Source organism: Oncorhynchus mykiss, chromosome 4, assembly GCF_057628025.1.
Source record: "Oncorhynchus mykiss isolate SJ-2025 chromosome 4, ASM5762802v1, whole genome shotgun sequence".
Lineage (NCBI taxonomy): Eukaryota > Metazoa > Chordata > Actinopteri > Salmoniformes > Salmonidae > Oncorhynchus > Oncorhynchus mykiss.
In genome coordinates this window covers 77,077,501-77,099,796 of record NC_143025.1, presented here as the reverse complement: position 1 = coordinate 77,099,796, position 22,296 = coordinate 77,077,501, and the positions used below count along the sequence as shown (strand labels likewise).

Genomic DNA, 22,296 nt, shown 5'->3' with positions numbered 1-22,296 from the left:
ATTGTGATTGGCATCTACATTTTTACCACGACAACCGGCAAAGCATTTCGTCTTTCAATCACCCACCTGGGTATAACCAATGAGGAGATGGCACATGGGTACCTGCTTCTATAAACCAATGAGGAGATGGGAGAGGCAGGACTTTCAGCGCGATCTGCGTCAGAAATAGAAAGGACTTCTATTTTATCCCTTGGCGCAGCAGACGCTCGTTGGCACGAGCAGTGTGGGTGCAGTAACTGAAGAACATCGATTTCTACATTTAGTTTGCGACGTGTCCAGTCTGGTCAGCATGTAACTGACTGAAGACAGGGAATCTTAACAAGAATCAAATGTCAGGAATTGTGAAAAACTGAGTTTAAATGTATTTGGCTAAGGTGTATGTAAACTTCCGACTTTAACTGTATATATCCTTTTGTTGTTTGACTAGCAAGAAGATCTCTCTCTCATGAGTGAATGTAAATTGTCTGGTGGCGATTATATGAATTGTTCGGCAGTCTAATGGTTTGGGGGTAGAAGCTGTTGAGGAGCCTTTTGGTCCTAAACTTGGCGCTCCAGTACCGCTTGCCGTGCGGTAGCAGAGAAAACAGGATGACAGAGAGACGGAGATAACGAGATTGGGGGAAAGCGAGTGGTGAAGTGAAAATATGATGAACACTAAGTGTGTGTATATGTGTGTGTGCAAGGAACAATGTGGTGCCGAGCAGTATTTTAATTTAACGGACATTTTGGAAATGTTTCTGACCCATTGGGTGCGTAACCTGATTAGGGCGTCCACCCACAGTGCTCAGAATGACAGAAATCACATTTAGATTATGGTAATTCATCTTAACAGAGCATGCAACTTGAGGATGTAACGATGTGCATCTTTCTTAGCAAATTCCGATGCGCACTTTGAAGATGTTAGAAAAACTGCATTTACTTTTCCTCAGCCAACAACATGGGTAACGAAGAGCAAAATCACTAGCCCAAGTCAATCAACCATCCCCATAGTATTCTATTGGTTAGCTTGTCGTTTTGGGCGAATAAGAAATTGACTATTTGAAACAGACTCCAGGACATATTTTACACACACACATTTTTTTTTTAAAGCAATGAAGCTGATGCAACATAAATGTTTAGCTTAAAATGATAAATTATTTCTTCACATTATAAGCACAGCAATGCACACAATGCAAATGTTGGTCCGTAATGCAATTAGCAGGAAAACAGCATTGTCAAAAGCACACTGCACATGCCAGTGACAGAGATCAAAATATCCATTAAATCTAGAAAGAGGGGAGAGCTAAAGATGCAACAACTAATACGACTTGCTAATGACTAGGGTTGTGCCTTTGGCTACTGGACAATGAAAGAAATAGGCTAGGCCTACTGGTTTCAAATTGCAAATGGAAGTGTTTATAAAATAATTGGTTGGATATTTGGCTAGGCTACTTTGAAGCAAGGTAAGACATGCCTCACAATATGAAGGGAAACGTTCAGGTTTCAAATAATCAAGTATATGTCTTCAAAATGCTTATTGCCTCCAGGCCAGTGCAGTGGTGTGACGTGCTGTGACGTGGTGTGTGACGTGCTGTGACGTGGTGTGACGTGCTGTGACGTGGTGTGTGACGTGCTGTGACGTGCTGTGACGTGCTGTGACGTGCTGTGACGTGCTGTGACGTGCTGTGACGTGCTGTGACGTGCTGTGACGTGCTGTGACGTGGTGTGTGACGTGGTGTGTGACGTGGTGTGTGACGTGGTGTGTGACGTGGTGTGTGACGTGGTGTGTGACGTGGTGTGTGACGTGGTGTGTGACGTGGTGTGTGACGTGGTGTGTGACGTGGTGTGTGACGTGGTGTGTGACGTGGTGTGTGACGTGGTGTGTGACGTGGTGTGTGACGCGGTGTGTGACGCGGTGTGTGACGCGCTGTGTGACGCGCTGAAGCCTATATGCACTTGAATGGCGAATGGGAAGCATGTTTCAAATTACCAGTTGAAAAATAAAAATAGCTATTTTCAAATTGTGGCCTTCAAAGAAAACTTTAAGACGCTATTGCATTTAGAATTGCTACGCAATGATTGGGCTTATAAAAGCACGTCTCACTCCAGCAGCAACTACTAAACTGTTACAGAACCGTAGCAGTAGCTCTCACACCGTCTGACAGATGTTTCGCTTACAGGTTCTGTATCTGTATGCTGTGCGCGTGTGATAAACATAACTCATTTAAAAATGGCAAAAAAAGGCCCAGACTTTCACCGTTTAAACGATCAACTCCAAACCAACGTTGAGATGTTCAGACTTCCCCGGTTTAGATTGCTTGTAAAAGGATTTGATATGTATACTTCTTGAACAAACAATTTTAAATCCTTCTCCTTTAACTTTTAATATCTTCTATTCATTAGATACACTACATGACCAGAAGTATGTGGACACGTGTTCATCGAACATCTCACTCCAAAATCATGGGCATTAATATGGAGTTGGTCCCCCCCTTTGCTGCTATAACAGCCTCCACTTTTCTGGGAAGGCTTTCCGCTAGATGTTGGAACATTGCTGCTATAACAGCCTCCACTCTTCTGGGAAGGCTTTCCACTAGATGTTGGAACATTGCTGCTATAACAGCCTCCACTCTTCTGGGAAGGCTTTCCACTAGATGTTGGAACATTGCTGCTATAACAGCCTCCACTCTTCTGGGAAGGCTTTCCACTAGATGTTGGTACATTACTGCTATAACAGCCTCCACTCTTCTGGGAAGGCTTTCCACTAGATGTCGGTACATTACTGCTATAACAGCCTCCACTCTTCTGGGAAGGCTTTCCACTAGATGTTGGTACATTACTGCTATAACAGCCTCCACTCTTCTGGGAAGGCTTTCCACTAGATGTTGGTACATTACTGCTATAACAGCCTCCACTCTTCTGGGAAGGCTTTCCACTACATGTTGGAACATTGCTGCTATAACAGCCTCCACTCTTCTGGGAAGGCTTTCCACTAGATGTTGGTACATTACTGCTATAACAGCCTCCACTCTTCTGGGAAGGCTTTCCACTAGATGTTGGTACATTACTGCTATAACAGCCTCCACTCTTCTGGGAAGGCTTTCCACTAGATGTCGGTACATTACTGCTATAACAGCCTCCACTCTTCTGGGAAGGCTTTCCACTAGATGTTGGTACATTACTGCTATAACAGCCTCCACTCTTCTGGGAAGGCTTTCCACTAGATGTCGGTACATTACTGCTATAACAGCCTCCACTCTTCTGGGAAGGCTTTCCACTAGATGTCGGTACATTACTGCTATAACAGCCTCCACTCTTCTGGGAAGGCTTTCCACTAGATGTTGGTACATTACTGCTATAACAGCCTCCACTCTTCTGGGAAGGCTTTCCACTAGATGTTGGTACATTACTCCGGGGACTTGCTTCCATTCAGCCACAAGAGCATTAGTGAGGTCGGGCACTGATGTTGGGAATGTTATTTGTCTGTTAGGGTAGGCTAGGCCTTTTTCATTTCACTTGTCTGTAAAGTAAGTAACTTCCATCACTAGGTGACCAGAACTATCAATCCTAGCCTGCAAGCTGCCTGCACGCAGACCCCTCTTTAAAAAAGTATGGTAACGTTTGTTAAATATCACAACTTACCGAGACATTTAGTACAAAGAAAGCAAATATTGCTACCCTACCATAAACAACACTGCAGGACATCAGCCAGCGACGTTTGTTAGTGTCAGGGAAACAATAGAACACTATAACCAGGAGCAGAATTCTACTGTCTGAAAAGGTAGACACTTCTAATGCGGTACTTTAAAAAAAGTATGGTCTGAAAAGTTATCAATTATTGACATGCTACTGTAGCTGCGTTGTCTCTCTGTAAAGGGTCGCGGTAGACATAATTATATTGCCCGGCCCTAGCGGTGATACATACGCAATAGGACTATTATTCTGCATTATCACTTTTTTTTTAAGTCTGTTTAAAACAGTCAAATGTTTTCCATTGTCACATCCCTAATAACTATATACATTTGCATATTATTCCTCACCAACAGTAACTATTGAACCGTTCAAGCTAGAGAACCCAAAACCAACTTCCACATGTTCAAGATATCCTAACTTAAATTCTTTCAAATATTGATCAAATTATGTAAATTAGCATAAAACAACTCACCAACAGCAACGCAAACCGTTTAAGCTAAAGACACCAAACCAACTTGCTCGTATTCAAGCTATACTAACTTCAAATTATTAAAAACCTTTATCAACTATAACTATGTACATTTGCATAAATTAGCATTAAATAACTCACCAACAGTAACTATTGAACCGGTCAAGCTAGAGAACCCAAACCAACTTCCACATGTTCAGGCTGTCATAACTTCACATTCTTAACATGTAAACTATAAACAGTGGTTATTAGCGTAAAACGAAATGGATCAAAAGACCAAAAATAAGAACACAGTGGTAGACATTTTAAATGCTACCACTCTTTAACCATTTCAGCTGCAAACATTAAAACATTAACATTTTCATAACTATTTTAAAACAAGCACACATTTTCTTTTGGAATGTACTTTTCAATTATGCAATGGGATTTATTTTATTTTTTTCCTGGGCAATTGGCTTGTGCCAGATTTTATTTATCGGCTTTTAATTTTATTAATTTTTTTAAAAATCGGCTAAAAGCCGGCTATTACCGGCTAACAGAAACCCTGGTGTGTTTAGCCTACCTCCTGCGGTAGCTGTGTGTAGCAGGTGTCTGTGGTGGCGAGGATGAGGAGGGGGGTGAAAGAGGGGACGTCCTGGAGCAGAGAGAGAAAGGTGTTCTTTACAGTGTCGCTAACCGAATCCCACCAATCACAGATGTGAGGCATGAACACCACACTGGGCACGCTCCGACGCGCCTCACAGAACACCTGACGGACACACACAACAGCCAAACATCATACATTTGCGATATACATATTTGCGATCTGTATGAGTGTGTGTGTGTGTTTATATATGTAGAGGGTTGTGTGTTACCTGAGCGCAGGACTCCTCAGGTGTCTTGGCGCTGACAGAGTAGAGTGTGGGCAGGTCTAGACGGTGGACAGACAGCTTGTCCAGGTGGTGTAACACAGCAGGGGCCAGGTGAGAACCCTGTCCCGAGCCGGGGGGACCCGCCAGCAGCAGGCGAGGCCGGTACGACGTGGGCTGGTGGAGAGCTGATCTGGAGGGAGAAGAGAGTGAGAATCAGCTTCTCTTTTTTAAATGTGTCCTAACATTACCAAATAGGCTATCAGTCTCAAGTTGATTGATTAAACTAAAAATTGTTAGAGGACTATAATGTGCATAATCATATTTCAAAATCTTTAAACATATTATCTGATAAAGTACCTCGTAGATTGATGTGAATCTAAGAGAACATTTATCTTCCCTCTCCTGTATTGATGACAGGACTGAAGGATGACTAATGGTTTTAACTTTGACTTTGCTCATGTCATTCTCCTTGTGGCCACAAGGTGGCATTAAAATGCACTGATACAGTGGGGTGTGTGTGGCTAGGGGTAGAGGTGTGTTGTGTAGTCAAGACTCACGTGGTGAAGTGTAGGAAGGGTGTGTGTGCCGTAGAGGGGTGTGTGTGCATCTTAGGGGATCCAGGCTGGAGGTGGTAGATGGAGGGAGCTGCTCCATCCGTCTCCTCCTCACTGAACTCCTCCTCTAGCAGATTGTCAATGTCTAGTAGGAAGGAAGGTCAGGAGGAAATACTGTCAAACAAACTGTGTGCCACCTAAAAATAAATCTGAAAACCCAGATGTGAAAACTCCTTCGCATTGAGTTGATCAGGCTGTAGATTGAGGCCTGCGGAATGTTGTCCCACTCCTCGTCAATGGCTGTGCGAAGTTGCTGGATATTGTCGGGAACTGGAACACGTTGTTGTATATGTCGATCCAGAGCATCCCAAACCTGCTCAATGGGTGACATGTCTGGTGAGTATGCAGGCCATGGAAGAACTGGGACATTTTCCACTTCCAGGAATTATGTACAGATCCTTACAACATGCCGTGCATTATTATGCTGAAACTTGATGCGATGGAGGCGGATGAATTTCACGACAAATGGGCCTCAGGATCTCTGTGCATTCAAATTGCCAACAATAAAATGCAATTGTGTTCATTGTCTTTAGCTTATGCCTGCCTGCCCATACCATAACCCCACCATGGGGCACTCTGTTCACAACATTGACATCAGCAAACCGCTCGCCCACACAACACCATACACGCTGTCTGCCATCTGCCGGGCACAGTGGAAACCGGGATTCATCTGTGAAGAGCACACTTCTCCAGCGTGCCAGTGGCCATCCAAGATAAGTATTCGGCCACTGAAGTCAGTTACGACCCCGAGATGCAGTCAGGTCGAGACCCTGGTAAGGACAACAAGCACGCAGATGAGCTTCCATGAGACGATTTCTGACAGTTTGTGCAGAAATTCTTTGGTTGTGCAAACCCAGTTTCATCAGCTGTCCGGGTAGCTGGTCTCAGACGATCCCACAGGTAAAAAAAAGTCAAAATTTCCACAAAAATGTTTAAGTCCTTCCAATTTAAAATAACTCCTATTAACAGCCCATTGAGCAGAAATTACTACAGCAAGGGGGGGAAACTAGAGAAAGCTCTGGTCTTATTAGTAGAGACATGGTTTATTAGGAAGGACGGTGGAGTGGTAAATGGGAAGTTATTAAAAGAAGCATGAGAGATAGTACAACTCCCAGTAGATATGGGGTGAGAGAGAGCAAGAGAAAGTAGGGGGGGAGCAAAATAGGGAGCAAAAGGAGAGACGGACAGAAAGAGCAATCCCCAGACGGGTAGAAAGAGCGATCCCCAGACGGGTAGAAAGAGCGATCCCCAGACGGGTAGAAAGACCGAACCCGTACCTCCTCTACTCTCCCTGTGCTGTGATTCTGCATGGGGGAAGACTCGGAGCAGGACCTCCAGCACTGTGTCCAGTGTGTTGGCCAGTAGGGGGCGTATGTTTGGGGACAGGGCTCGGCCTGGAGGGGCCTGGGCTCTCTGGGAGGCTGGGACGATGGTCCGCAAGGCGCGGCTGAAGTCCCCAGGCCCCAGCACGATGGTACTGATAGAGACAGATAGATCAATAAATGAATACTTGATCCAGAATGGAAATTCAGTGTCAGCAGATCATACAGATTTAGGGGAGAATTCTAACTTCCACTTCATTAAAATTGTGTATTAACCATGCTTTGATGTCAATAGGAGACTACATGGAAATTAAACTTAAGTGGAAGTTAGGATTGGCCACATGCAGACAAGACAATGGATTCCAGTCCATTAATATGGACTTTCAGTTTCCTCCTCTCCATGGATACCTGACATCCAGCTGCAGCTTAACACTGCTGCCGTAGATCTGGGGGTAGCGCCGCCGCAGCGCCGCCAGGGCCGTCTCTGTGCAAAGTGCTTTGATGTCGGCACCGCAGTAACCTGGAGCAAGGGAGTGGTGTCAATGAAAGTACCGAAAAGGAAGTAAACTAAACATCTACACTACCGCTCAAAAGTTTGGGGTCACTTAGAAATGTTCTTGTTTTTGAAAGAAAAGCAAATTGTGTGTCCATTAAAAATAACATCAAATTGATCAGAAATACAGTGTAGACATTGTTAATGTTGTTCATGACTGTTGTAGCTGGAAACGGCTGATGTTTTATGGAATATCTACATAGGCGGACAGAGGCCCATTATCAGCAACAATCACTCCTGTGTTCCAATGGCATGTTGTGTTATCTAATCCAAGTTTATCATTTTAAAAAGGCTATTTGATCATTAGTAAACCCTTTTGCAATTATGTTAGCACAGCTGAAAACTGTTGTTCTGATTAAAGAAGCAATAAAACTGTCCTTCTTTAATCTGAAGCATCAGCATTTGTGGGTTCGATTACAGGCTCAAAATGGCCAGAAACAAAGACCTTTCTTCTGAAACTTGTCAGTCTATTCTTGTTCTGAGAAATTAAGGCGATTCCATGCGAGAAATGCCCAAGAAACTGAAGATCTCGTACAACGCTGTGTACTACTCCCTTCACAAAAGAACGCAAACTGGCACTAACCAGAATAGAAAGAGTGGGAGGCCCCGGTGCACAACTGAGCAAGAGGACAAGTACATTAGTGTCTAGTTTGAGAAACAGATGCCTCACAAGTCCTCAACTGGCAGCTTCATTAAATAGTACCCGCAAAACACCAGTCTCAACAGCAACCGTGAAGTGGTGACAACGGGATGTTGGCCTTCTAGGCAGAGTTGCAAAGAAAAAGCCATATCTCAGACTGGCCAATAAAAATAAAAGATTAAGATGGGCAAAAGAACACAGACACTGGACAGAGGAATATCGGAAAAAAGTTATGGACAGACTAATCTAAGTTTGAGGTTTTCGGATCACAAAGAAGAACATTCGTGAGACACAGAAAAAAAACAAAAAGATTCTGGAGGACTGCTTGACGCCATCTGTCAAGCATAGTGGAGGCAATGTGATGGTCTGGGGGTGCTTTGGTGGTGGTAAAGTGGGAGATTTGTACAGGGTAAAAGGGATCTTGAAGAAGGAAGGCTATCACACCATTTTGCTGTCACCCTATTGAGCTGTTGTGGGAGCAGCTTGACCGTATGGTATGTAAGAAGTGCCCATCAAGCCAATCCAACTTGTGGGAGGTGCTTCAGGAAGCATGGGGTGAAATATCTTCAGATTACCTGAAAAAATTGACAACTAGAATGCCAAAGGTCTGCAATGCTGTAATTGCTGCAAATGTAGGATTGTTTGACGAAAGCTAAGTTTGAAAGACAACTATTATTTCATTTTTCAAAAATCATTATTTATAAACTTGTCAACATCTTGACTATATTTCCTATTAATTTTGCAACTCATTTCATGTAGGTTTTCATGGAAAACAAGGAAATGTATAAGTGACCCCAAACTTTTGAACAGTAGAGTTCGTAAAAGTTACAAACATTAATAAAACCTAACATAAGTCAATCTCTTACCGACACATTTCTCCGCCAGCTCGTCCACAAACTGCTCAGCCAGTCTGGGGTTCCAGTCCCGAGTGTGGATCTCAAGGATTTGCCTTCGGGCCTAGGAACAGAGAGAAAAAGACAAAGACCGAAAGAAGGAGAGGGAAGTACAGGGATAGAGAAACATTTAATAAATAACTAAAACCACCCTGCTCACACCACAGTGGGTTTTTGGTCTCTCTGCCAGCTGTCTCCCTCTGTGTGTGTGTACAAAATGTTGACATATGTGTAACCATAAAACATTGTGATGTTATCGCCCCCTATTGGCCAACCCATTTTCATTCTTTTTTACTAAAACGACAGATGGGCTATAGTGGGTAATCGAATGCAATTGGACGAATCATGACGAACGATACTGTTGTTGAAAGCCTGGGCAGAGCGTAAGTGCAGGCCAATACTTTTCTAATGGTCCTTTCTGGTGGAGGAGCTTCAGCATAGAGCAGGTTAGAGTGTGTGTGTGGCGCGCTGTGATGGAGCAGAGAAGAATGGGCTGTCTTACCGTAGTGACATCCTTGGCTGGATAGAAGCAGCCGACAGTCTTCACAACTGGATAATAAATTGCTTTATTTGCCTCAAAATAACAGAAAAATAAATAATACTGTTTGTTCTACCTATCGTAAAGCTGTGATTGAGAACAGCCTATGCCTAGGCTGTATAGAATTTAATTATTGTAATCCAATAATTTCAGGACAACACCTTCGTAGGCTAGAATATTTGGCTAATAAACTACAGTTCGTAACTTAAACTTGTCGTAAAGTTAGTATGAGGCCAGGAGGAGGAATGAGCATGGGTTATTAGCCATCTGGTTTTCAGCATGGAGGGATTTTCCCTACCCGCAGGATCACATCTTCCTTAAGATTAAACTTGTCATTAGAAGCTTCTATAGGAAATTGATATTATTTGATGTCTCTCATTATTAGTCTCCTGGTTCCTTACAGTTTTAGGCTTCAAATAACTGAGATGGAACTCCGTTACATTCATTGTTCAACCAGGAGAAAGCCATACATAAAATGAAGTGTAGCCTTCAGTCATAGTCATAGCCTATGGAATGGAGAGAGAAGGGAATATAGGCAAGGTAATATATATATATATATAAATAAAAAAGGACACACCTTAACTAGTTTTTTAATAGGTTTAGCCTACAGCCTAATCCCCATCCATCTGACAGATCAACATTTTACGCTGCTTTGGTGAAATTCTCCACTCTGACTGTCATTTTCTGTATCACATATTTATTGAAATAGGCTATAGCAAATGGTAATAGGAAAATCAATTACTTAATGTCACTTGTGTGATGCCCTGCGAGACTCTGTTCTTTACTGCAGGGCACCAGCCAAGTTCAAGTAGGCTAAACCATCATCTATCACATCACGATGTCGACAATCATCGTCGTAATATCGCCCAACCCTAGTGTGTGTGTGTCTCTGCTGAGGTCGACTGATTGCTATGCAGCGCTGGGCTGGGACTGACACACAGTCACACTAAACTGGGACTAATGTGTGGAGTACACACACACAGAGCAGCAGCTGGAACACACACACAAACAAGCATGACACTATCTTAACAAGGATAAAACTTCAAAAAAACATTCTATGCCATCCATAGACATACTTTAAATGATTGGGATTACAGTAGCAACACATCAACATAGTGTATTCATTGATTGGGATTACAGTATCAACACATCACCAACATAGTGTATTCATTGTGCCATAATCCTATACATGATTCATATTGGCAGGTGTGTTGAAATTGTTAACTACGCCACTCCCTCACCTTCTTGTCAGGCAGGTTGAAGAGGAACTCCCTGTCAAAGCGTCCAGGCCTCCGTAGAGCAGGGTCTATGGAGTCCAGTCTATTGGTAGCACCGATGACCACGATTTCCCCTCGGCTGTCCAGACCATCCATCAACGCCAGCAGAGTGGACACTATGGAGCTGGAGGAGGAGAGGAAAGAGGGATAGTGAGGGAGAGAGGAAAGAGAGTGATTATGGTCAAACCATAGTAAAAACTGATCACTCACTTTCATTATTGATTATCAGAGACCATCATCAAATGGAGATATCTAAACCAAACTGCTAGTCCTGCGTCAAATAGTACCTATGTATCTGGTCCTGTCTGCTGGAGCGCACTGGGGCCAGCCCGTCTATCTCATCAAAGAAGATTATGGAAGGCCTCATCAGGTACGCCTAGAAGAGAGAGGAACACACAACCTTAATACAATGATCACGAAAGTCTAACTCCTCTCACAAAGTAACAACACACTGGACTAGAGGTCTTCACGGATCCACCTGTACCAGAATCTCCAAGACCCAGAACCCAGCAGGTCCGGATTCAGAATTCTAAATAATGTGACGGTCTGGGTCAGATCTGATATGGATTGTCACGGGTAAGTGTAGTTTTAACCGACTGTTCCGGAAGAGCCCGTACAGATCAGAACGCGACTACTGCAGTAGAGAAAGATACATTTTATCATTTTGCAGCTGCTCTTGCTTTTCACGAGAGTGGAGCGTGTAACTTGTTGATTTTTTACATTTTATTTCACCTTTATTTAACCAGGTAGGCAAGTTGAGAACAAGTTCTCATTTACAATTGCGACCTGGCCAAGATAAAGCAAAGCAGTTCGACACATACGACGACACAGAGTTTAAAATAAACATACAGTCAATAATACAGTATAAACAAGTCTATATACGATATGAGCAAATGAGGTGAGATAAGGGAGGTAAAGGCAAAAAAGGCCATGGTGGCAAAGTAAATACAAAATAGCAAGTAAAACACTGGAATGGTAGATTTGCAGTGGAAGAATGTGCAAAGTAGAAATAAAAATAATGGGGTGCAAAGGAGCAAAATAAATAAATAAATAAAATAAATACAGTAGGGAAAGTAGTAGTTGTTTGGGCTAAATTATAGGTGGGCTATGTACAGGTGCAGTAATCTGTGAGCTGCTCTGACAGTTGGTGCTTAAAGCTAGTGAGGGAGATAAGTGTTTCCAGTTTCAGAGATGTTTGTAGTTCGTTCCAGTCATTGGCAGCAGAGAACTGGAAGGAGAGGCGGCCAAAGAAAGAATTGGTTTTGGGGGTGACTAGAGAGATATACCTGCTAGAGCGTGTGCTACAGGTGGGAGAAGCTATGGTGACAAGCGAGCTGAGATAAGGGGGGACTTTACCTAGCAGGATCTTGTAGATGACTTGGAGCCAGTGGGTTTGGTGACGAGTATGAAGCGAGGGCCAGCCAACGAGAGCGTACAGGTCGCAATGGTGGGTAGTATATGGGGCTTTGGTGACAAAACGGATTGCACTGGGGTATTACTAGGGTATTGGAGGCTATTTTGTAAATGACATCGCCAAAGTCGAGGATTGGTAGGATGGTCAGTTTTACAAGGGTATGTTTGGCAGCATGAGTGAAGGATGCTTTGTTGCGAAATAGGAAGCCAATTCTAGATTTAACTTTGGATTGGAGATGTTTGATGTGGGTCTGGAAGGAGAGTTTACAGTCTAACCAGACACCTAGGTATTTGTAGTTGTCCACGTATTCTAAGTCAGAGCCGTCCAGAGTAGTGATGTTGGACAGGCGGGCAGGTGCAGGCAGCGATGGCCAATCAAAGACGAATAGGCTACAGTCAGAGCTACGTGTGTTGCAAAAGGCGATACACTTTATGTATAAAAGTATGAAGACACCCCTTCAAAATAGTGGATTTGGCTACATCAGCCACACCCGCTGCTGACAGGTGTATAAAAATTGAGCACACAGCCATGCAATCTCCATAGACAAAGCATTGGCAGTAGAATGGCCTTACTGAAGAGCTCAGTTACTTTGAACATGGCACCGTCATAGGATGCCACCTTTCCAACAAGTCTGTTCATCAAATTTCAGCCCTGCTAGAGCTGCCCCAGTCATCTGTAAGTGCTGTTATTGTGAAGTGGAAACGTCTAGGAGCAACAATGGCTCAGCCGCGAAGTGGTATGCCACACAAGCTCACAGAATCGTCTGTCCTCAGTTGCAACACTCACTACAGAGTTCCAAAATTGCCCCAAAGCAATGTCAGCACAATAACTGTTAGTCCGGAGCTTCATGAAATGGGTTTTCATGGCCGAGCAGCTGCACACAAGCCTAAGATCACCATATGCAATGCCAAGTGTGAGCTGGAGTGGTGTAAAGCTCACCGCCATTGGACTCGGAAACGGAAACACGTTCTCTGGAGTGATGAATCACGCTTCGCCCTCTGGCAGTCCGACGTACTAATCTAGGTTTGGCAGATGCCAGGAGAACGCTACCTCCCCTAATGCATAGTGCGGTGCTAACTGTAAAGTTTGGTGGAGGGGGAATAGTGGTCTGGGGCTTTTTTTCATGGTTCGGGTGCTTTTTCATGTGCTTCCAATTTTGCGGCAACAGTTTGGGGAAGGTCCTTTCCTGTTTCAACCTAATTCGATGATCTAGTTTCGTTGGTGGAGTTTAAACACTTGATAGATGTATAGATATCATGTAAGAGTTATTGTCTTTAGGACAGCTGTTTTAGTCAAGACTTTCGTGTTTTCTTTACATAATATGTAATTGTTGTACTGTATGTGTGTCTATAATTTTGTTTAATGTTGTGTTAATGTATGTAGGTTGTTGTCTGAAACGTTCTCCCTGCTGCTATTTGACCAGGTCTCTCTTGGAAAAGAGATATTCTCAATGAGAAAAGCCTGTATAAATGAAGGGTAAATAAATATATATTAAAAATTACAAATAAATGCCCCTGTGCACAAAGCAAGGTCCATAAAGAAATTGTTTGTCGAGATCAGTGTGGAAGAAGATGACTGGCCTGCACAGAACCCTGACCTCAACCCAATCGAACACCTTTGGGATGAATTGGAACACCGACTGCGAGCCAGGTCTAATCGCCCAACATCAGTGCCCAACCTCACTAACGCTCGTGGGTGAATGGAAGCAAGTCCCCACAGCAACGTTGCAACATCTAGTGGAAAACCTTCTCTGAAGAGTTCAGTTATTTGTAACTGTAGGATGAGAAAGTGAAAGCACTGCAGCCTCAGTTAGCCTAGCTAGCTAACTTTAGCTAGCTTCTCCCAGTTTGATGCAGTCAAGACAGGTACTACGTAATCATATTGGATTCTAAATAACCTAACTGTGGCAGTTATTAGTCTGCTATTGCGCGAGTCAGCTTGGTTGGTTGCAGTCACCCGCTCACAGTACAGCCTCTCCCCGCCTGCTAAAGCTGCTCCTCTCTCCCTCATCTCATACTTTAGCAGCTCTGGTTAATAAAGTAGCATTAAAAAATGACTTTTCTGCTGCTTTCTTCACTTTCATAGAGTCTGGATCCAACCAGGTCTTTATGGAACGGGTCTAGTTGTCTTCGGATCCGTTCGGAAGGGGTCTCTATACATTGTTTTATTAATTGATGCATATCGGGACCGGGTGGGAAAGCCCTAGGTCCATTTCAGAACAGGTCCAACTGAAGACCTCTACTCTGGACTAGAGGTGCATCAGCTAGCCTAAACAGACAGTGTTTTGGTAAGCACAATAGAAACACACAGGTAATTAATGAAATAAAGTCCCTGATGATGTCAAACTGATAAGCCTTGGCTCAAGCTCACCTGGTCGAAGAGCAGACGTAGCTGTCGTTCTGATTCACCGACCCACTTGCTGAGGCAGTCAGCTCCCTTCCTCATGAAGAAAGACACTTTCTTGTCACCTTGACTACACTCGTTGGCCAAAGCCCGCGCTACTAGGGTCTTTCCTGTACCTGGTGGGCCGTAGAACAGACACCCTCTGTACGGGGGGGAGTGAGAGACAGAGAGGTAAATAACAAGTCTCACTTTTATTGATTGAGGAACTACACATTGTGACCATTCAATTTTCCCCTCATCTGGCTTGTTGAAAGTAAATAACAGTTAGAAATGGCAAACAAAGAAGGATACATGCTTGATATGTCTGAACATGAATAATGCGAGTTTCCAGGTGGCTTTGCCCTTTACCTTGGTGGCTGAATCTTGAACCTCTCGAAAACCTCTGGGTAGAGGAGAGGGAAGACCACCATCTCTTTCAGGGACTGGATGTGTTTGGACAGCCCTCCCACGCTGTCAAACTTCACTGAGGTGTCCAGATTCATGGGGTCCACATCAGCGAGGCTAGCTCCCACCTTGGCCCTGTCCCTCAGCACCCCACTGGCCAGGTCCTCTGCTCGCAAGTTCATAGGCAGACACCTTTACAAATAACAAGCGTTAGCACTGATATATCTGCAGCTCAACACTGATAGACCTACCTTTACCGGTCGATGTGCTGTGGTCCTTTGTAGCTCAGTTCGTTGAGCATGGCACTTGGAATGACAGGATAGTGGGTTCAATCCCCGGGACCGTACATAGGTAAAAGGTATGCACGCATGACTAAGTCACTTTGGATAAAAGTGTCTGCTAAATTGCATATATTGTAAATATATTATTGCCGTGAGCTTTCTGGTGCGTAACGGCTGCTGTGTATCACTAGGGGTGTTAGAATGGTCGTATTACCGCCACACCGGCGGTCACGAGTCATGATGGCAGTTAAATCCCCTGTGAACGTTTAGTCATGGTAATTAGGCTTCTCCAGGCTCAGATGCTGCTGCTGGTCATTAGTAGTCGACCCAACTTGCTAACTGCCTGGTACTCAGCACTCTATTGTCCCTCTAATCACTCTGACATCAATGCAAATGTAATAGAAAATCTAATCAAACACTTCATGAGAGCCCATGAGATCATGTTGCGCAACATTTCTATAGGCTATGCCTACTATATATACCTATATACCTAATATTAAGCACATTACTTCGCTTTACAACAGGAGTATAAGCCTAGCTGGCTGGCATGAAAATGGAACCACGGGAAATGCGTCCTCCCTTCATTATTTAAGTGCATAGATATATCTTTTTCCCAGTGGGTTAACTGCCTTGACAGATCTTTACCTTGTCAGCTCGGGGATACAATCCAGCAACCTTTCTGTTACTCGTCCAACACTTTAACCACTAGGCTACCTGCCCCACCTGAAGTGGCCAAATAACTACTTAAAATTAAGCACTTAATAACCAGTGTAGAGCCTAAATGGGATACATTGGCTGCGGTCGAGTTTCAAGTTTGGGAAAGATCATTTTCTCCATAAAAATAAACCTTTATAATAAAGCATTACATGCATAATTTTGTAGACACTTTTGAGAACTTGGCAAATGCAATCGAAAATCACAACACTTATCAAAACAACCTATAATACTTTTAAAACTCACCTCACTGTAGTGATCAATTTGAAGAAAGAAGTTCAACAGCAGGTTGAAACAGCGCTTTCTAAGGTGAAGATTCATTCAAAACACCCATATGCATATAAGAGCAGATGCATAGGCTTATGAGCCCAAGCCCCAAAACTACATTCAAATGATGTTTGTGCCATTATACAATATAGAGGTCGACCGATTAATCGGAATGGACGATTAATTAGGGCCGATTTCAAGTTTTCATAACAATTGGAAATCGGTATTTTTGGGCGTCGATTTGCCGATTGTTTTTTTAGTTTTTTTAATTGTATACCTTTATTTAACTAAGCAAGTCAGTTAAGAACACATTCTTATTTTCAATGACGGCCTAGGAACAGTGGGTTAACTGCCTTGTTCAGGGGCAGAACGACAGAGTTTCACCTTGTCAGCTCGGGGGACCCAATCTTGCAACCTTACAGTTAACTAGTCCAAAGCAATAACGACCTGCCTCTCTCTCGTTGCACTCCACAAGGAGACTACCTGTTACGCGAATGCAGTAAGCCAAGGTAAGTTGCTAGCTAGCATTAAACTTATAAAAAAACAATCAATCATAATCACTAGTTAACTACACATGGTTGATGATATTACTAGATATTATCTAGCGTGTCCTGCGTTGCATATAATCTGACTGACTGAGCGGTGGTAGGCAGAAGCCGGCGCGTCAACATTCATTCCAACAGCACTTGTGCGTTTTGCCAGCAGCTCTTCGTTGTGCGTCAAGCATTGCGCTGTTTATGACTTCAAGCCTATCAACTCCCGAGATGAGGCTGGTGTAACCGAAGTGAAATGGCTAGCTAGTTAGCGCGCGCTAACTAGAGGGACGGAAGCTATACTGTTTCACTGGCAATACTAAAGTGCCTATAAGAACATCCAATAGTCAAAGGTTAATGAAATACAAATGGTATAGAGGGAAATAGTCCTATAATTCCTATAATAACTACAACCTAAAACTTCTTACCTGGGAATATTGAAGACATGTTAAAAGGAACCACCAGCTTTCATATGTTCTCATGTTCTGAGCAAGGAACTTAAACGATAGCTTTCTTACATAGCACATATTGCACTTTTACTTTCTTCTCCAACACTTTGTTTTTGCATTATTTAAACCAAATTGAACATGTTTCCTTATTTACTTGAGGCTAAATTGGCCAATCAATAACATTTTATTGATGTATTATATTAAGTTAAAATAAGTGTTCATTCAGTATTGTTGTAATTGTCATTATTTAAAAAATTAATAATAATTGGCAGATTAATCGGTATCGTCTTTTTTGGCCCTCCAATAATCGGTATCGTCTTTTTTGGCCCTCCAATAATCGGTATCGTCTTTTTTGGCCCTCCAATAATCGGTATCGGCGTTGAAAAATCGTAATCGGTCGACCTCTAATACAATACATAGCCTACCGTAACATATTATGCATGGCAGAAGAACATAAAACTAAACTGATTTAAGATGTCTTTGAAACATAATGGCTCTAGCCTTTCAGTGTGGACTGGAATATTATACATACTGGATGCTCCAAAATGTGTATCCATGAGTCTCGGAGAGAACGTATAGTCCTAGGGCTAGGTGATGCTGTTGGTTCATTGACGGTGTAGGGCGGCTTACAGTTAGCCAACAAATAGTGAATTTATATTTGATTTTGAATAGCCTGGTAATAGGCATTTGTTTTCTATTTTCATAATTAATTGAGTAACATTAGCTCTACAGAATATCTCATCACCACGTGTTTCCATCTCCTCCTCGCTCTCCTTTATTCCTTTCTAGAGCGCGCAGACAGGCTGTCAACAGTTTAGTGAAATGTGTTTTGTTGCAAAAACATGTTAATATCGATGTTCCCAAACAGATTTCACTTGGTTTTCCCCCAATTTTTTTAATTTTTATTTTTAATTTCACCTTCATTTAACCAGGTAGGCTAGTTGAGAACAACTTCTCATTGACAACTGCGACCTGGCCAAGATAAAGCAAAGCAGTGTGACACAGAGTTACACATGGAATAAAGAAGCGTACAGTCAATAACACAATAGAGAAAAAGAACGTCTATATACAGTGAGTACAAATGGTGTGAGGTAGGCAATAAATAGGCCATATTAGGACTGGGTAGGTACAGGAACGAGGTTGGAGAGCCCATGGCACACAGAGTTTGGGTGAAATATCACCTATCGGGCAGTGAGAGCATGCTCCTCAAACAGGAATATCACCTGTCGGGCAGTGAGAGCATGCTCCTCAAACAGGAATATCACCTGTCGGGCAGTGAGAGCATGCTCCTCAAATAGGAATATCACCTATCGGGCAGTGAGAGCATGCTCCTCAAACAGGAATATCACCTATCGGGCAGTGAGAGCATGCTCCTTAAACAGGAATATCGCCTGTCGGGCAGTGAGAGCATGCTCCTCAAACAGGAATATCACCTGTCGGGCAGTGAGAGCATGCTCCTCAAACAGGAATATCACCTGTCGGGCAGTGAGAGCATGCTCCTCAAACAGGAATATCACCTGTCGGGCAGTGAGAGCATGCTCCTCAAACAGGAATATCACCTATCAGGCAGTGAGAGCATGCTCCTCAAACAGGAATATCACCTATCGGGCAGTGAGAGCATGCTCCTCAAACAGGAATATCGCCTGTCGGGCAGTGAGAGCATGCTCCTCAAACAGGAATATCACCTGTCGGGCAGTGAGAGCATGCTCCTCAAACAGGAATATCACCTGTCGGGCAGTGAGAGCATGCTCCTCAAACAGGAATATCACCTATCAGGCAGTGAGAGCAATGACATGTATTTTTCCCCTCCCCTGTCCATTTCATAATGGCACATTCTAAATCAAAACCAAATTTGACATATTAGTGAAGACAAGATTAAATTGAGAATAGTCTGATGGGTGAAAATCAGTTGATGAGAGCACAGCTGTGCAGCCTGAGGCAAGGAACAGGACAAGCTTTTTCTGCTTCTTTCTCAAATCAATAGCAGATAGTCACTCCATGCAGCCCATATATGTTTTGATTTAAGAGATTCTAAGGTTTGTATCATTCACAACTAAAGTTGTTCTTCTTACTATAAAATGATATATACAATGACGACACGGGACTTAAGCATATCCAAGCCTACAGCCTATGGCATGGAGAATAGCCAGATAACATACAGTAGGCCAACTCATTCTGTTCTTCTGAAATACATGTTCTTCTTATCATGTTTCTTTAGACCCGTCTAAAATAAAGAATGGATTTGTAGTGATGATATATATTACATTTATTTAGACTTATTTTGTAGATGACGCACATCAGCAGCTTGTATGTGTGGAGGCCTGGTTATGCTAAACATGTTCATGTCAATTAACGGTCAATTACCGTGAGGCCAGCAGTCTTTTGAATGACAATAACCAGCTGACAGAATTTCATGACCGCCACAGCCCTATGTGTCCCCACCCTATGTACATACAGTATGGGTGGTGAATGGAAAGAGTTGTGAACTAGTGAAAAGTCACTTATGAATTGTATCTAATATCAAAATTCACCAGGTGAGTGACAGAGAAAGAGGAGGAGCGGTATTCACCTGTTCCTGGCCCGGGTCATGCTCTTGCTTTTCCTCCTCTCAAATCTCTCCTCGTCAGACGACGACGTGGTGTCGCTACTGTGGATGGCATGCTTCTTCACTCTGGACCAAAGGAGAGGAGAAAAAGAAGAAATTACTCCATATTACACCATGTCAATGTAGGTAAGCAGGGTTTTCTAATAAATAATTGTTCATGTGGGGTACAAGACCAACCGTATATGGCTTCTCCTAGCTGGAGATCTGTGGGTGTCAAACAGGGAGGGAGTGGTTTGTTTTCTGTTGACAGGCTCTGGGATGCAATCATAGACACAGAAGATGTTAAAAGCAACAGCACTCAAGAGGTATAAAACAAAGACTACCAAGAAATGGTTTTATGCAAGAAAAGGAAAGCTTCAGGCAACTTAGTGGGCCAGTTTCCCAGACCCAGATTAAGCCATCTCCTTGACTAAAAGCCACGCTCATTGGCTAATCTGGGGACGGAAAACCGTCCCTTAGGGCTTGCAAAAAAACAAAACAAAATATATATATATTTTCTTTACCGATAGGTGGTGCCTCGTATCTCTGTACAGTCTTGCGCTGCCTCAGGTTGTACGGTCTGTCATTCTCCTCTCCTACCTCCTCTGCCTCATCTCCATCATCCTCATCCTCCGCTTCGTCATCCTCTTCTTCCCCGTGAGACTCTGTAAACAAGTAAAATATGCTTTTTATTTATTTAATACTTTTTGCCCCTTTTCATGGTATCCAATTGGTAGCTACAGTCTTGTCCCATCGCTGCAACTCCCGTATGGACTCGGGAGAGGCGAAGGTCGAGAGCCACGCATCCTCTGAAACACGACCCAACAAAGCCACACTGCTTTTTGGCACACTGCTCGCTTAACCCAGAAGCACCAATGTGTCAGAGGAAACACCGTACAACTGGCGACCGAAGTCAGCATGCATGCACCCAGCCTGCCACAAGGAGTCGCTAGAGCGCGATGGGACAAGGACATCCCAGTCGGCCAAACCCTCCCCTAACCCGGACAACATGGCCAATTGTGCGCAGCCTCATGGGTCTCCCGTTTGCGTCATAGCCTGGGATCGAACCCGGGTCTGCAGTGCCTTAGATCACTGGGGAGGCCCTAAAATATTATATTTTAAATGTAGTCTGAACCTCAAGCAACACAGACCCGTAACTATGACAAAACTACAGTTCTCACAGTCTCTGTACAGATTTACAAGCCATCCAAACTAAGTCAAACCTTCAGTCCCCTCTTCCTCCTCCTCCTCTTCCTCCTCTGTCTTGCTCATGGCTTTGTGATGCGCCTGCATGCCAAAGGTGTTCCTGCGCAGTGACTTCCTCCTCTTCACACGAGAATACATGTCCATGTTTTCCTAGAAGATCAGGAGTAGAGTCAGGTTCAGCTTGCTGGCCTGCCATCATAACTTCCACCAATGAGTTAGTTACCAACAACCCACTTTCATATTGCCATGGTGCATTTTATTTATGGAATAATACAGATTGATTGACAGACTCACCACCTCAGTGTCGGTCCACATGCGGAGTCTCTCCACCTCCCTGTTCTGTCTGATGCTGCTGATGTTGTCCATCTCCTGAAGAACTGCCTCCGCCGTGCTGACAATACAAGCATCGTCATCGGAAGTATCAAACACAGATGCATATGAATGACTACACCGAAGTTCTACGCGTAAGGCTGGGCCGATCATCACATTACACATCTTCATATCTACCCATCACTGTTCACCTGTCTGCCAACCATTAAACAAGGAGATTGACTGTCCAACTCCTCGCGGTTTTCACTTTCTGCTTTACAGGTCCACCACCTCCAGGTCATACATATTAATTATTTTGTCAAATATTAAGTCAGTTTGAATGTAAAACCTTTATCTGGTAGTACTGTTGACCTCTGGTTGAGGTGTGTGTGCCTGTGTTTCCGTTATCCAGTAATAGCCAGCTTTTGTCCAATATTTTTTTGGACGCTGGCTGAATAATGCTAAATAATGCTTTGTAGCCTCTTCATTGATGGAAATACATTAGACTGGTCATTCTTATCTATAGGTTAATTAGCATCATTTTTTTGTGGAATTAAATTGGCATGTGTGTAAAGTATATTGGTTATGTATCTTATTTATCACATGCGTACAGCATACAGCTACAGAGCCTTTGAGTTGACAATCTGTCAGTGCCAGACATCTTGTGGTGCTTTCAAGACGACCGGGAACTCTGAAAAATACGAGGTCAAATCATGACGTCAGTGATCTTCGGGCCACAAAGTCAGAGCTCTAGAAAGAGGCCTGAGTTCACGAGTTGGGAATATTGTTCAAAACTACTTTTTCCAGTCAGAGATAGTTTTTTCCTCCAGTTGCGTTGAACGCTCTGAAGTTTGAAATCTTTGAAGTTTGAAATGCATCACTCATTCATATATTTTTATGTACATGTTCGTATTAATTCCTTT

The 22,296-nt window shown here is 43.3% G+C and overlaps 1 protein-coding gene across 2 annotated transcripts in view; it reads right to left on the bottom strand.

Annotated features, from left to right (window-relative positions):
- atad2b (ATPase family AAA domain containing 2B) overlaps positions 1-22,296 on the bottom strand; it is a 150,536-nt gene that overhangs the window by 111,746 nt on the left and 16,494 nt on the right. For both annotated transcript variants that reach the window (XM_036976043.2, XM_036976044.2), the window contains exons 5-19: positions 21,359-21,455; positions 21,082-21,214; positions 20,383-20,523; positions 20,057-20,132; positions 19,844-19,945; positions 14,995-15,222; positions 14,614-14,788; positions 11,117-11,205; positions 10,794-10,953; positions 8,988-9,078; positions 7,337-7,448; positions 6,884-7,083; positions 5,550-5,691; positions 4,996-5,182; positions 4,704-4,889 (exon numbers count right to left, since the gene is read on the bottom strand). In XM_036976043.2, the coding sequence (XP_036831938.2) occupies positions 4,704-4,889; positions 4,996-5,182; positions 5,550-5,691; positions 6,884-7,083; positions 7,337-7,448; positions 8,988-9,078; positions 10,794-10,953; positions 11,117-11,205; positions 14,614-14,788; positions 14,995-15,222; positions 19,844-19,945; positions 20,057-20,132; positions 20,383-20,523; positions 21,082-21,214; positions 21,359-21,455 (2,119 nt within the window). The remainder of the gene's footprint in view (positions 1-4,703; positions 4,890-4,995; positions 5,183-5,549; positions 5,692-6,883; positions 7,084-7,336; positions 7,449-8,987; positions 9,079-10,793; positions 10,954-11,116; positions 11,206-14,613; positions 14,789-14,994; positions 15,223-19,843; positions 19,946-20,056; positions 20,133-20,382; positions 20,524-21,081; positions 21,215-21,358; positions 21,456-22,296) is intronic.